General features: G+C 37.5%; 1 protein-coding gene across 2 annotated transcripts in view; it reads left to right on the forward strand.

Annotated features, from left to right (window-relative positions):
• The window catches only part of GABRA1 (gamma-aminobutyric acid type A receptor subunit alpha1), a 49,588-nt gene extending 44,492 nt beyond the window's left edge, over window positions 1-5,096 (forward strand). For both annotated transcript variants that reach the window (XM_081091708.1, XM_081091709.1), the window contains exon 10: window positions 2,991-5,096. In XM_081091708.1, coding sequence (XP_080947834.1) covers window positions 2,991-3,302 — 312 coding nt within the window. In that variant the 3' untranslated portion in view covers window positions 3,303-5,096. The remainder of the gene's footprint in view (window positions 1-2,990) is intronic.
• Window positions 5,097-15,507: the final 10,411 nt, after the last annotated feature.

The following is a 15,507-nucleotide window of genomic DNA, read 5'->3' on the forward strand; positions in this document are numbered from 1 at the left end:
GCCAACATCTTTCCGATTCTGGCTCCTAAGTATCAGCTGTTACTGACTAGTGGTTAGATGAATGGGAATTTTTATGGAGACCACGGAATTTTGGTTGAGGCATTGGTGAGCTCATAGTTCTGATTGTTATTTATCCCATTCTGACCCCTACATTAGTCTTTCATGTGCTATGTCTCAAAGAAAATATTTTAATCTCTATCAATCTTTAGTCCATTCTAGTGAGTATATATGCATGTACTGCAACACATCTATATGTAATAATACATCTACATTTACATCAATCATCCTCATTAAATAGACAATATTTTCTATAAGTTATTTATGCTTCTGTAAAAATCTTCCCGCAGGCTCTGACAGTTTGATTTGCTTATTCTAATCTAGGTCTCATCTTGACATTCAGAGATGAAGAAGAATATATTTTTTCTGATACTAGGTTAATGTTTCCAGGAGAGTTAAATTTCCAACCCTTAACAAGGTGCAATTTAAAATTCAAAAGAACTTTCCCACAGGGTCATCACATTATCCAGTGAGCATACAGCAGCCTGCTTATAACCCATCCTTCTATGGTTAATTGCTGGAAGAAATGCCAACTTCTTAAAGAACGTGGGGGAGCTCAATATTTTCAGAAATTAGTATTTCCTGATAAACCAAACAGTTATTTCTAAATATTCTATTCAACATGATGTTGCAAAAATACAACAACAACACTTAATTTGAGAATTTTTAGTAGTGGAGTTATGATAAATTGAAACAGGAAAAGATGACATCTCCATGAACTTTTTCTTTAGAGGATTATTTCTTTCAGTTTGCCTAATAGGATGTCTGTCACTCAACAAGTTTTGGTTATACAGGAACCCTTGGCCTCTCTTCAACACCAGAGTACATTATACATGTTATCTAAAGGGCATAACAAGCTGTTTAATGTATCTATAATATTAAAACTCTCATTTTTAAAGAACTGAACTCAACATAAGGTCAATTTGGCTCTTTAAAGATGTTGAAATAAATCATAATCTCTTCCTGACCTGTAGTCATTTGGACTACATTCAGAGAGAATCACTTTCACTTAATTATGGAAATTTCTGTTCTTCCTCATAAAGCTTAAGCAACTCTGCCTTCACTGAAAAATGAGTGTATATTTGGAGAAAGTGGCCTTATTTTAATGGAGTAACACTGGAAAAAATCATAATATATTTGTTTTTAAGTCTCAAAATAGCTTAAGGATTTGGAGAGGAAAAAAAAAAGTAGCAGACAGGGCACATAGCTGGAAAATAAATTAATTTACCTGTTAAAATTCCTAACTATTGTGTCTAGTGAAAAGCATCAGGTCTTCTAGAAGTAATAATTTATTCTGATTGAATAATTTAAAAATACAAATTATTCAGAGAATACTGCATCTGGTGGTTCAAGTTTAGGTTCTCATCGATGGTTAAGTTTTTGCGACATCAATAACCAGGCTCAAATCTTGAGAAATCCTAATCAAAATATGAGACTGTGTCCAAGCCACTGCACTTTAAAAAAAATGTTACTAGTAAATTACTGTACAAAAAAGAATGAAAACCATTCTTTTAGACTATCGCTGTCCAGCAGAAATATAAGTACGTAGCAAACATCAGCTGGATATGTACTTTGAAATTTTCTAGTAGCTTTATTTTTTAGGGATAAGCCAGTGGAATTAAGTTTAATAATATACTTTAGCCCATATATAAAAATATTATCTTTACAACATGGAAACCATACAAAAGATTATTAAGGAGATAGATTTCATTCTTTCACACTAGGTCTTCAAAATACTATGTGATTTTATACTCTCAGCATGTATCTAATCAGACTAGCTACATTTTATTGCTCAGTAGCCACATGTGGCTATTGGCAATTGTATTGGGCCACTCAGCTATAGTCAACGACCTACTCAATTTTTTGGCAATGTCTACATGACAGAGACCCTAAGAAATGCTGCAGTTGTCAATTGTTGCATAGACGTCATTGATGAGCAACTAACATTGCACAAGAATTGAATTCTGGATATTCTCAATAATTCTGCTTTATCATTTGCCCACCTGAAGCCTGGGGAGAAGGAGCAAATAATACTAACTGGCTCAGCAACTTATTGCTGCAAAACAAACCACCTGGAAGTGGCAAGGTATAGATCCTAAAATAACAACCAAGCATTTGGGGCTGAGAACAGCCCGGGGGGAATCCCATTAGTCTAGCCTGGGCTCACTCACAGGGTTGCAGTTAACTGCAGGCTCCACCAGGGTGAGAAGACCCACAGTGGCCTCTCTCACAGGTCTGGGGCCTGGTGCTGGCTGTGTCTCTCACCTGGTCTCTGTCACTCAGTAGTCTGGTCCAGGCTTCTTCATGCGGCAGTGGCATGTTTGTAGAAGGTCAAGGCTGAGGTTGCAAAGCCCCTGGAAGTTAGGCTCCTACACTGCAACAGCATCACTCTGTCCAAAGTCACAAGTCCATTCTAGACTCAACGGGTGCGGAAATAGAGCACGGCTCTTGACAGGAAAGTGGGGAAAATATTGTGTCGGCATTTTTCCAGCTTTACCAAGATACAATTGACACGTGTCGTTGGGTAAGTTTAAGGTGTACAGTGGGATTGCTTTGATACATATAGATATTGTGAATTGATTACCACCGTAGCATTAGTTATCAAATCCACTCATTGTATAGTTACCATTTCATTCTGTAGTGAAAGCATTTAACATCTATTCTCTTAGTAACATTCAAATATATGATACAGTCTTATAAGCTATAATCACCATGCTGCACATTATATCTCCCAAATTGTCAATCTTATGACTGGATACGGGTATCTGCAATTTTAACTTACCTCAAAAATACAGTCATAAATTACAGTTCTTAGATTTTTAAATAAAGCACAGATTTAGGATCCAAAATGAAGGTCACTTTTACTCAGCAACTTATAAGCATGCTTATCTCACAGTTTACCGAACAAACTGTTTTTACTCTTTCTTTTATAGCCAAAGAAAGTGAAGGATCCTCTTATGAAGAAAAACAACACTTACGCTCCGACAGCAACCAGCTACACCCCTAACATGGCCAGGGGTGACCCTGGCTTAGCCACCATTGCTAAGAGCGCGACCATAGAACCAAAAGAAGCCAAACCAGAAGTCAAACCTCCAGAACCCAAGAAAACCTTTAACAGTGTCAGCAAAATTGACCGCCTGTCAAGAATAGCCTTCCCGCTGCTATTTGGAATCTTCAACTTGGTTTACTGGGCTACCTATTTAAACAGAGAGCCTCAGCTCAAAGCCCCCACCCCGCATAAGTAGGTCCTTTTATTCACATTCTGCTGTTCAGTCCTCTGCAACGGAAATTGCTTTCTGTTCTCAACGCGGTAATTCCCATCTGCTTTATTGCCTCTGTCTTAAAGAATTTGAGGGTTCCCTTATTTCCATAATTCCTACAAGAACACACCCCTGTCCAGCAGTGCAGAGCAGAGCAGAGAATACAGCTGAGAGACAGGATTCTGAGAGTGAGAACGAGAGAGCAAAAACAATCACAATGGAAGGAGACAGAACGAAAGGGAGAGGGAAGAAGGGGGACACAGTTCCCAAGATAGGAGGTAAAGTAGAAGAAAAATAAAACAACTATAACTCTAGATAATTTGTAGATATATATTTCCAAATATTCTAAACAAAGAAGATACTATATATGTCAAAAATATTTTTATGTGAAGGTGTTTAAAAGAAAAGAAAATTATAAATGTTTAATGAAGAAAATTTTCAAAGAATCTATATCTTTATTGCACAAACTATGGTAGGCTTACATTTTTGTTTTGGTTTTTAAACCGATGGATAACTTCAATATTTTTGTTTCCAAAGCTAAGTTCCCCCATTCTTTCTCCTGTTATAGATGCCTAACATGCTATTTTGTTGCTAAGTGCTATTTTAAAATTCATAGAGGAGCAGTTCCTCCTTGTAGAGCACATTTTGTCCAAAGGAGAGAAATGTTCTACACAGGCTATTTTCACTATCATCTCCACTTTTATCTCTGGACTTGATGAAGAATCATTTTAACAAAAACATTAATACTCAATAACAACCCCAAAATTTGAAAATTAAATAAAATAATTAAAAAATATTCCCTTTCTCATCATGCCTATTTACAGATAGCACATGTGTTCCATAAATCACTTCATTCCCTTTATAAAGATGTTTTAGAGGGGCAAAAATATTTTGCAAGCTCTAGAATTGTTGAATGTATTTTATATACCATACATTAAAAGCTTTAGATTGAAATTTATGACTAGTGAACAAAAATAGAATATATAAATTATCTATGTACATATACAGCATGAGATTGTACATTTTTTACTTTTTTTTTAAGGTTGTGTTCTTAAAATAGTGTGTAAGACTCACCGCTCTTAGCTGTTAGAATGTTGTTAAGTGCTATGGAAATACCTTTAGAGCCTGCATTTAAGATTAGAACAGCTTGCAGGAATCAGGTGGAACTTCAAATATAAGGGCATAAAGTTCATTTACGTAGAGAAAGTTTATAATTGCAAACTGCTGTCTGGCGTACAGTAGTAAATCAGTTGCTATCTGCTCCAGTACTGCCACAGTTCCCTAAATTACACTCTTGTAATACAGAAACGAAATGGAAAAGCATTAGTGAGAGCGAGAAAATCAACTGTATATTACCGCTATCTTTGCTGATATCAACTATTTCGATGTGCTGTACCATATGTAGCACCAACTATAAAAATTCATGAAAGAATGTACAGGAAATAGCTTTTATTGAGTAATGTTATTTCATTTATACTGTAGCAATATATTTGTAGGTATACTATGTAAGGGCTTTAACGACAAGAGGTCCATTAATACTCCCTACGAAAGATCTAGGCGGTTTCATTACTTCCCAGATGTTTTAGAGATAAATATTTATGCAGAAGGTATTTTTGAAGTCTCCTTTTTGTCCGATAGGGTTTCAGATATATTTAAAATTAGCATCCAGAATCCACAGTTCATGGTCTAAGCAACACATTTAGGGTACCACAACATAAGCCTGTCAGCCTAATTGCCAAATGAGACAGTAGGGTCCATACCCAGGGTTGGAGCTATGTCTTTCTCAAAAAGCTGCTATCCAATGATGTAGGAAAATACACTATGTTTTCCTAAACAAACTCTGGTTTTCTTTTTAAATGTGCTTTATTGTTTGATTTGGTCCTGCCGAAATTCCATGAGCTAGGCCAATAAAGGCTGAAGCAAGGGTGTTCATCCTCTGGTATCGTGTGTAGATATCATGTATAGAAAATAAAGTAAAATATGGCTCTAACTTCTATGTTACTGTTTATCTTGTTATTTTTCTGTGTCAATCTAATGTGTTTACTAAGAGTATTTTATCTTCCAGACTCGTCATGACTAACGTTTGGTCTGTAGTTTGCTCATTAGATGTGAATATTTCTTATTAGTCAGCTTCCTGCTATGCAATGATGGCATTTCTCTCATTTCTTAGTTTGTTAGTATATGTGGATAATATTCTATTGTATTAATTGATTACATAATTTATGGAAGACAAATAATTCTATGTAGTTTTTCTACAGTGCTTTGCTAAACCATGTAATACTAGGTAAGTCTTCCTTGAATATAAAGTTATGCTCTTAAAGAGGACAGTTCCTGTTTATTACCAGGAATATTTTTAAAGATGACACTGAATGTTTATTGCACATTAGTGCAGTGAAGTGGCAATAAAACCTAAGATGAATTGAGGTTGTTTATCGCAGATGCATGTATTGCTTTACAGCGTTTAGCAAAAGCTCTTAATTTTATGTCATACTGTATTCTATTATAATAATAAAGCTAACATTATTAAATAACAAGATGGAATGCCTGACTGTTTTTTCATATTATCAAAGGGACATGCTGTTTCCCTATTTTAAGACATTTTCAGGTAGGAGTACCTAAAAGTGCCAAGTGTCAGTAGGGTTCTAGGCTATATAGAGAAGGTTGTTGAAGATGTATCAGTAGTATAATCCCAAACTATCATTTAAAAAATATATAATTTTATCAATGCCAGAGAGGAAGGAAGAGGGGGAGAGAGACAGAACCATCGATGATGAGAGAGAATCATTGATTGGCTGTCTCCTGCACAACCCCCACTGGGGATCGAGCCCGCAACCCTAGCATTTGCCCTGATCTGGAATACAACCGTGACCTCTTCATTCATAGGTCCACACCCAACCACTGAGCCACACCGGCAGAGCTACCTATCATTTTTAATGAATCACTTTAAAAAAGAAAAATTATTAAATACTTGGTATCTGGTGTTACTAGTAGCACTTCAACTCAAATTTTGTAAAGCACACACAGAACAGCATAAAAAAAAATGCTTAAATGAGAGTAGAGTCTGGTCATATCTATTGTTAATACGGAAAATCTGTTACTGTTGTTTTTTAAATCTACTCTAAAGAGACTCTGGTTTAATTGTTTTTGGGGAGGAATCTGAGTATTGTAGTTTTATTTAAAAGCTCCCCAGGAGCTCTTACATTCCTTAATGTTTCTTTAACCACAAAGCCAGACGGAAGTACAGAATACTTATAATTACTTGAAAGACAATAGAAAAGTTATTTAAATGACAGGCATAAAATTGTACCTGGTTTCTACAGACAAGACCATGTGAGGCAAAATCTTTCTGTGTCAATGATGGCCAGGGGAAAACAAAGTATATCGTACTTCTACAGATAAAGTATGCGTCTTCCTAAAAAGTTATTCATGACTAATTAGCAAAATTAATACTTTTAAGATCCTCCAACTCACTTGACTGATTCAACCAACATAAAACAGCCCATTATAAACTAACTAAACCATCACATTCATTGACTTCTTGGCTCTCCTAAAAATGAACCTAGTGAATGATGAATATGTTGGCTATCCAACTCCACCCATGCCGGGGCTCACCGTAATAATTACCTAAGGAGTGGAAACAATGATGGACTTGGCATGATTGATGGCCATCTGTTTGGATTTCACTATACCTGTTTGTTGAGACCTTCTGTTGGATGTTTCTAAAATCTATCCAGCCCTTGTGAACAGCAAGAACAATTATCTCACTTGATTACATTATAGCCACAATTCGGTCAAATACATTGACTCCAAATGTGAATGTAGTTTAACTACTAGTAAACTAAATTCTACCAATATTGCTGAATCCCTACCCTGTGTTAAGCATTGTGCTAGAATATAGGGATGTAGAGACAAGCATTTCATGGCCTTTTTCAGTAAGGATATCACAGTTCTGATGGGAAAGAAAGAGAATCAGGCAAAGACAATATAAATATTGTGAGAAAAGTACAGGATAAGAGACACATAACAGGGGTTCTTTGCTATTCTGCATAAGGTTACATAATAGAATATGTAGGAACTAATAATATCAAAATGAAATAAAATATAAGAGGTGAAATGGCCCTGGACCACAAGTCGGGGACTTGGATATAGCACCAGCCCTAGGAGTTTCTAGCCCTTTAATCCCTGACTAACATTTGAGACCCTTAGATCCTTCAGCTAATGTGGTAGGTCCTGAGATGACAGAGATAAAGATGACAGTATGCTTGGAAAACTCATAATTTCATGGGGAATCCAAGTGAACCTGAAGTTACAATACTTTACACTAGATGTACAACTACCAATAAATAGGGATTTATCCTTGCCTAGTGGTATGAGGAAAGTCTTCAACTGAAAGTGTTAGCTGAGCTATGTTTTCAAGGTTGATTCAGCATTTATCAGGCTCTTGGGTGCTGGGGTTTTTGCTGGTGATAAGGGACAGACCTTGCATTCAAATATAATACATTAAAACTTAACTCAGAGAGTCACGAAGATCTCACTCCTTTGTGGATTATAATGAACAATATAAACTGATGAACAAAAACAGACCCAGAGACAGAGAAGCATCGATCAGATGCTCAAACCTCAGAGGGAACAAGACCCAAAAGGATACTAAAGGAAGCGCTGGGGATTGTGGAAAACAGTGCCACCTGTCCCTGCAGCCTCAGGTCCAGCTACCCGGTGCCACGAGGAGAAAGAAGCTGTGTATCACTACACTAGTATATTCTAATGTTACAGAAAAACATTTGATATTGAAATTCTTTCTGACTCTAATTTTAAAAGAACTGTCTTTGTCAAGCATAATATATGAATTGGTTGAAAGTAGCTAATTCAACTGATTAGCGATCTCTGTTTTCAGAATGTCTATGCAGATTCACACATTCATGTGATCATCATTAACTGATCAGCTATGTTTGGTGTTAGGGTTATTTCAGAGAAAGGTAAAGTGGTCCTCCTCATTGTTAGTTAGCAAGCTTAAAAGTGATATTTAAAACAATGCTAATTATCTACATTTTCAAAAGTCACATTATTTGTCAATAAAACATAGTATAAAGAGAAGTCAAAGTTTCCATAAAGTTGTAAAATATGAAGGTTCATTTTGGTTTTGTTAATAATTCACCTTTCTCAAACTCTAACAGGTCGAAAGGATGATTTCCTCATTAGTAGTCTATCAAAGTATAATGCATATTACTTTTTTTTATTCTTACCATAGGCAGTGCAATTACAAAAGGAGAAATTCATATAGGTCTGTTGATTTGCCTAAAACACTGAAAGTGCCCTAGTCAGTTTGGCTCGGTGAATAGAGCATCGACCCACAGACTGAAGGGTCATGGGTTCGATTCTGGTCAAGGGCACATACCTCAGTTGCAGGATCCATCCTGCCCTGGTCAGAGCACGTGCGAGAGGCAACCAATTGATGTGTCTCTCTCACATCGATGTTTCTCTCTCTGTGTCTCTCCCTTTTCCTTCTACTCTCTCCAAAAATCAATGGAAAAATATCCTCAGGTGAGGATTACCAAAAACAAACAAACAAACAAAAGAACACAGAAAGTGATGTTGCCAGATTTTTTAAAATGTGCTCCTTATAAAGATGATATTTTCAAAACTCATCTTTTATTTGAAAATGAACTTATGCTTTATTTGAAAAAGTAATAATCTTATAAGATATGACATACAATATGAAAAGAATAGACATTTCATATTGAAAAGAACAGTCATCGGAGTAAGGAAAAGTCATCCTAAATAAGCTAGAGCTGATGAGGTGGGCCGTGAAGGGCACTGTGGTATTCTCTGATACTCTTTGGTATATTGATATTCTGCCATTGTAGCAGAAAGAGCAAGGCCACTAGAATCAGAGATCTCGTTCTATATACTGACTTGGCCTACTGAGCAGTTCCTTCTGAACTTCAATAATAATGTGGACTTTCTAGAATGACAGAATAAAGACCTGAGCAAATCCACTCCCCAAAAGCAAAGACTTGACAGGTTTTCTAAAGCAGCAATTCCAGGATTAGAGAAATCAACCAAAGCCATTCAACAAAGTAAGCAGTGTTTATTCAAAAAGCACTACTAAAACTTTTGTAAGAATATTCATATGAAATGTTTTAACCTGGGATTTTACTCAGGACCCTTTTTGCTCCATTTTTGCAATAATGCTACCAGGGAAGGACAAGCTGTACAGGCAAAAACCTTCACCACCGAGGGCTTCTTACTTCATTGGGGGCCAAGTAGGCACCAGTTCCATACCCATGGAAACTGGTGGAAACAGTAACAATTTACCTGCAAATGAACAGGAAGGCCAATACTGAAGGAAAGCAGAAGTTACTGATGTGAGTAAGAAAAAGACTGGCAGAGATCCAGAAATGAAAATCTAACAGGAAGATGAGGAAAGTAAGGCATCCATAGAGGGCTAACTTCAAAAAAAGTACGCTAGTCTCCCCTTATCCACAGTTTAGCTTTCCACAGTTTTAGTTACCCATAGTCAACTGCAGTCTGAAATAGTATTGGAAAATTTTGGAAAGAAACAATTCATAAATTTTAAATTGTGCACTATTCTGAGTAGCATGATGGAATCTCACGCTGTCCTACTCTGACCGGCCCGGCATGTGAATCATCGCTGTAGCCCTTCATCCAGTGTCAGCAGTTCTACACTACACACTACCCACTGCTAGTCCCTCAGTAGCTGTCTGTTATCAGACTGGTTGTCAAAGTATTGTCAGTGCTTGTGTTCAAGTCACCCTTATTTCACTTCACAATGGCTCCAAAGCTCAACAGTAATGATGCTGGAAACTCAGAGAGGCCAAAGAGAAGCTATAAAGGATCTAGCTTTGGAGGGTGGCCAATGTGAATACTACAATGAAACACTGCCTCAATGTTCATAACAGTGAAGGCTGTGAAACCACATTGTTGAATATAATTTGGATTTCTGAAATGATAATTATCTCAGGGCGAGGGTTGCAACAGGCTCTCTTAAAATTACTGTAGAGTACTTCTCTTTAACAAAGCTATTCAAGTACTAAAAGATAAACATTTAAAATTATTTTTATTAATATTGGTGGTCCTTAATAGTCCTATTGTTGCAGAGACTGCCATGAGGAGTTGGAGAATTGACATATAGGAACTGAATCCACATAGAGGAACTGATTCCACATATTGGAGGTCAGTTGTCCATGTAAATTCAGTCTTTTTCCTTCATGGCTACTGAAAAAAAATTGAAAGTAATAAACAGAAGTAATATACCAAAACTGTTTTTGAAATTCAAGCCTTAGGGAGTACTGATTACAGAAGTAGTCTCTGGAACATTTTGGGTTCAACAAATTGTTTCTTGGGTTAGAGATTATTCAGAAGTAGGATTAAAGTGATATGTGACCCAAAGAAAAGGGACTTTGTCATCTCAACAAATTTTGGCTGGTGCCCCAGGATAAAAGTACATTCTTGATGTTCAATCATATCTCGTTATTTCAGGGAATCTTAAATAGAAATTTCCACAGGAAAATAAGCCAATGTACAATATAACAAAGAGTCACTAATTAATAATTCTCAATAATTACTGCTTTCTTCATGTCAGGGATTACACTACATCATGTTCACATATTAACTCTTAATTCTCATACTCTTACGTGAGACTTAACTATCTGTAAGGCCTGTTTCAAATCCTTACCAAAACCATCCCTTTTTCTAAATGAAAGAATAAATTCTTTCTTCTGCCCATCCTCCCCTCTGTTCTAGAAATTTGGTCTTTCACAAAAACAATGGGCCAGTAGTTTGCACCAGTGTAATATTGATATTCTAGCACATGTATTTTAAGTAATTTTTTCATGTTAAGGATATAGCTGGCATTGTAACTCTTACTTTTGACAGAATGCAGAAAGAACCATAAACCTCACTATGACTTGGTAAAAATGTATAGTTCAAACAAATGATCCCAGAAGAGCCTGGCAGGGTTTTGACTGCAAACCCTTCTATGTCCTTTCAATGGATAGAAGTGGGGATTTAGTAATATTCTAATGCCATCTATTAAAAAAAAACATGGCTTATTGATACATCGCATAATTTTTAAGCCAATAAATAACTTCCAAATATCCATGACTGGCAAATATAATTTGGGCCACCATTTGCATGGGAAGTATAATGATTTGAAATTTATCAACATAATAAAACAATTTTCTCTAACTTCTCCCTCATCCAATGCCTATAATAAAGTTCAGTTGTTTAGATAGAAACACGAATAAGGCATCTTAGAAATCACATAGGCTGGGGAGTTGAGATCACATTTCAGATACCACCTCTGCCATAAACTGTGCAAATTGGCAATTCACGTCTCTATGCTCTAGTGACTTCATCTATGAAATGAGGCTAGGACCCAGAGTGTAACTTAGATATGTAAAAAAAAAAAAAAAAAAAAAGACTGGCAACATCAAATGACAAAGGGCCAACTGAGTAATGGATAATATATAAAGCTGAGTTTGGGATGGGAGAATTAGACATCCACAATTTTTTTTAAAATTTTTTATATATACAGGGTGTCCCAAAAACATGTATACACACTTTAACAGCAGATAGCTCAATTGATATTTCTTTCTTTTCAGTCAGACTAAGCTTTAAACAAAGAAAAGTCATCCTAAAATACTCCTGGAAGTTAAAAAACTCAGCTGAAGTACGAACACTGCCTTTATTCAAAGTGTGTATACATTTTGGGGATACCCTGTATATATTTTTCCAGTTTTATTGACATAGGAAAATCTGGCAACACTGGACTTGCACCTGCAAGGCAACAGTGAACTGAATTGAAGGTAAGTGGCTACTGCCCCTTCCAGATTGGATGGAGCCTTCAGTTCTCCGTAATCTAACCCCCTCCACTCTGCTATCCTCATCACCCAGACAAAGGCCTGGCTTCAGTCATTGATATTATCTTTCTCAAATTTGTGTGCTTTTGGATGGTCCTAGCCTAAAGCATGATGTGTATCTCAATGGAAACTGAGTTGTTAGACTCATTACAAATATGTTTTTATTGATTTCAGAGAGGAAGGGAGAGAGAGAGAGAAATAGAAACATCAACAATGAGAGAGAATCATTGATCGCCTGCCTCCTGCATGCCCCACACTGGGGATCGAGCCTACACCGGGGCATGTGCCCTGATGGAGAATCAAACCACGACCTCCTGGTTCATAGGTCAATCAATGCTCAACCACTGAGCCATGACGGCTGCGCAGTTGTTAGACTTTTAGTGCAGTGCCTTCTTCATACATTTGGGTATTTAACTCTTTCTTATATTGGGGAAATAACTGTGTGTGTGTGTGTGTGTGTGTGTGTTATGTAGTATGGGAGTCTGTAACTCTCTCTCTTTCCACACATACATAAATAAAGTAAGAGAGAGATACAGACACACACATACATATGTAGTTATTATCTCTCCAAATCGTTCATCCTATTTGCAGAACCTTATAAAGAGAGGGTGAAAGGCATAACAAAGATGGTGCCATGTCTTTTCGGTTTAAAATTATAACATGCCCATAGGTGATCTTGATTCTATCAGCGGTTCTTAACATGTGGATCGCGACCCCTTTGGCAGTTGAACGACCCTTTCACAGGTGTTGCCTAAGACCATCCTGCATATCAGGTATTTACATTATGATTCATAACAGTAGCAAAATCACAGTTATGAAGTAGCAATGAAAATAATTTTATGGTTGGGGGTCACAACATGAGGAACTGTTTTAAAGGGCCAGAAGGTTGAGAACCACTGTATATAAATGAATGTTCTCTCAAGACCTAATGACTTCTTGTGGTGCCAATGACACCTGCATTTTTTAAAAGAAAGAAAGGGCAAATTCTCTCTATAGGCATCCCTGGCTTTCAGGTACCTGTTTGCTTTTATTGTTGCCAAAGGTTATTGGGACAAAGCGGAAATGACAGATTGTCTGGAGACCAGAACGCAGCTAGCAGCCCACGGCAGTCCAGGCCGCTTCAGGGAGCAGCCCGCACAGACTGCCAGGCCCCGTGCTCTTTAATCAGGGCTGCTAAATGCTGCAGGTGGCATGGAGATTAGGGCATCCTAGTAGGACACAGGAGAAATAAGCGAATATTCCCTTTCCACCTGTTCCATTTGGCTCTTCTTCAATCAATACAAATGTCCGGGAGCAAAGGGGATCTGCTTTGCAGAGGTCAAATATCCTCCTTTTAGCCATAAGAATAGAAAATAAATACAAACCTAACAAAAAACAAAACAACCACAAAAAAGCTTGTTTGTCAGAAGCGACAGGGTAGAAACAGCCACAAGGCAAACGATTTCTACTGATGTCACAGAGAGACTGTGTGGTTTTCATTGTTCCTTACGCTCCGGAGGACTGTCGCCTACATAGACTTGGTCAAGTCCCTGGACCAAAACTTAACCTCCCTGCAAATATTTGCCTTATGGGATATACCTCAACCTCCCCAACGTCTTCTCCAACCTTTATGGCAGAACTTTTATTTTAGATCGATTTCTTGATCTTATTTCCTCCCATTGAATTGCAAGTTCGTCTTTTTTTTTTTTAAATACATTTTTATTGATTTCAGAGAGGAAGGGAGAGGGAGAGATAGAAACATCAATGATGAGAATCATCCATCAGGAGCCTCCTGCATGCCCCCTACTGGGGATGGAGCCCACAACCCAGGCATGTGCCCTGAATGGGAATTGAACCTTGACCTCCTGGTTCATAGGTCAATGCTCAACCACTGAACCATGCTGGCCAGGCAGGTTTGTCTTTCTTATTCTCCTTATTCTCTTCACCAGTAACTCAGCCTTCATTTGCCTTGCCCGGCACCCAGAGCCTGAGGCCCTGATCTGCCCACTCCCACGCCTGCCCATGGATCTTGAGATTCTTACTGGCCAAATAAATCACCATGGAGGCACCAATCATGTAAAATCAAGACTAACCTTAAGGCAAAGCTCATATACTGTTGAGTCATCTACAAACACTCTGACTCCAAAAACTACTCTTAATCTTAACAAAATTTCTCTAAAAACACAAGAAAAAGGGTGACTAGAAGGGACAAAATACACTGTGAATTCAGAGGTGAGTATAAATTTGAGCTCAGGACATCAGGGAAGAACACTACTTCAGCTATCCCTGATGGACAGGTAAGGTTTGAATAAGCAGGCAGAAAGCAATGATCATCAAGGGAGGGAGAACACAAGAATAAAGGCGCTGATTTAGAAACAAGTGGGGCATAATGTGAGAACGCCAGGAAATGGGGCTATTTTAAGCCATCCTTTTTTTTTCTTTTTCTTCTTTTTTTTTTTTAACGGGAAAGCAATAGTGGAAGTTGGCATTGCAAGATCATGTGCCTTGAAGTTTGCATTATTTCCATCATGAAGGGATCTAAAATAGTGCAGTGCTTACAAGTACAATTCTACTTTAGAGAGACCAAAGTTCATATTTCCTTTGGCACAAACTATCTGCATAAACAATGGAAAATCCCATGTCCTCTCTAGGTTTTATTTTCCTGATTTAGAGTGGAAATAATATTATTTAGCTCCCAGATTGATTAGGAAAAACTGAATGGGGTAACACATGGAAAAACTAAGTACAATGCCTACCCCATAGAATTATTCAGAAATTATATTATTATTATTATTATTATTATTATTATTATTCATTTATTATTCATTGTTAAATCATGCCATACTTTTTTGGAGTATCTATTAGGTTGTATTTGCTGTGCTGGGCATGGGGGATAGAAGTAGAATAAAATTGAGTTCCTATTCTCATTTCATTATCTACTGAAGAAAGTGGAAAGTTAGCCAACAGTTTTAATGCCAAGTCTTACATAATGTGACTAAGGTAAGTCTAAGGCCCTGGTTGGCCACAGTGGAAGGAGCAGTCCTGGGGACGAAAGGGTTGAGGACCTTATTTGATTCATGCCTGGGAGGTCAGGTAATGTTTCCAAGAAATAGAAGAATGAGCTGACAAGACTGAGGAAGGATTTTCCAAGCAGGAGGAACAGCAGGCACAAAGGCGTCACAAATAGTTCAGAGTAGCCCAGCCAAATGGTGCACCTGGAGCACACTCCTGCCCAGCCAGGACAGGAGATGGGGCTGGAGGGCTTCCCAAGGTCCTGGCTTTTGTTCAGCTTGGATTTGAATAGGGATGGATGGTGGAGGGTGTTACCC

The sequence above is a fragment of the Myotis nattereri genome (genome assembly GCF_964212035.1).
Source record: "Myotis nattereri genome assembly, chromosome: 5".
Classification (NCBI taxonomy): Eukaryota; Metazoa; Chordata; class Mammalia; order Chiroptera; family Vespertilionidae; genus Myotis; species Myotis nattereri.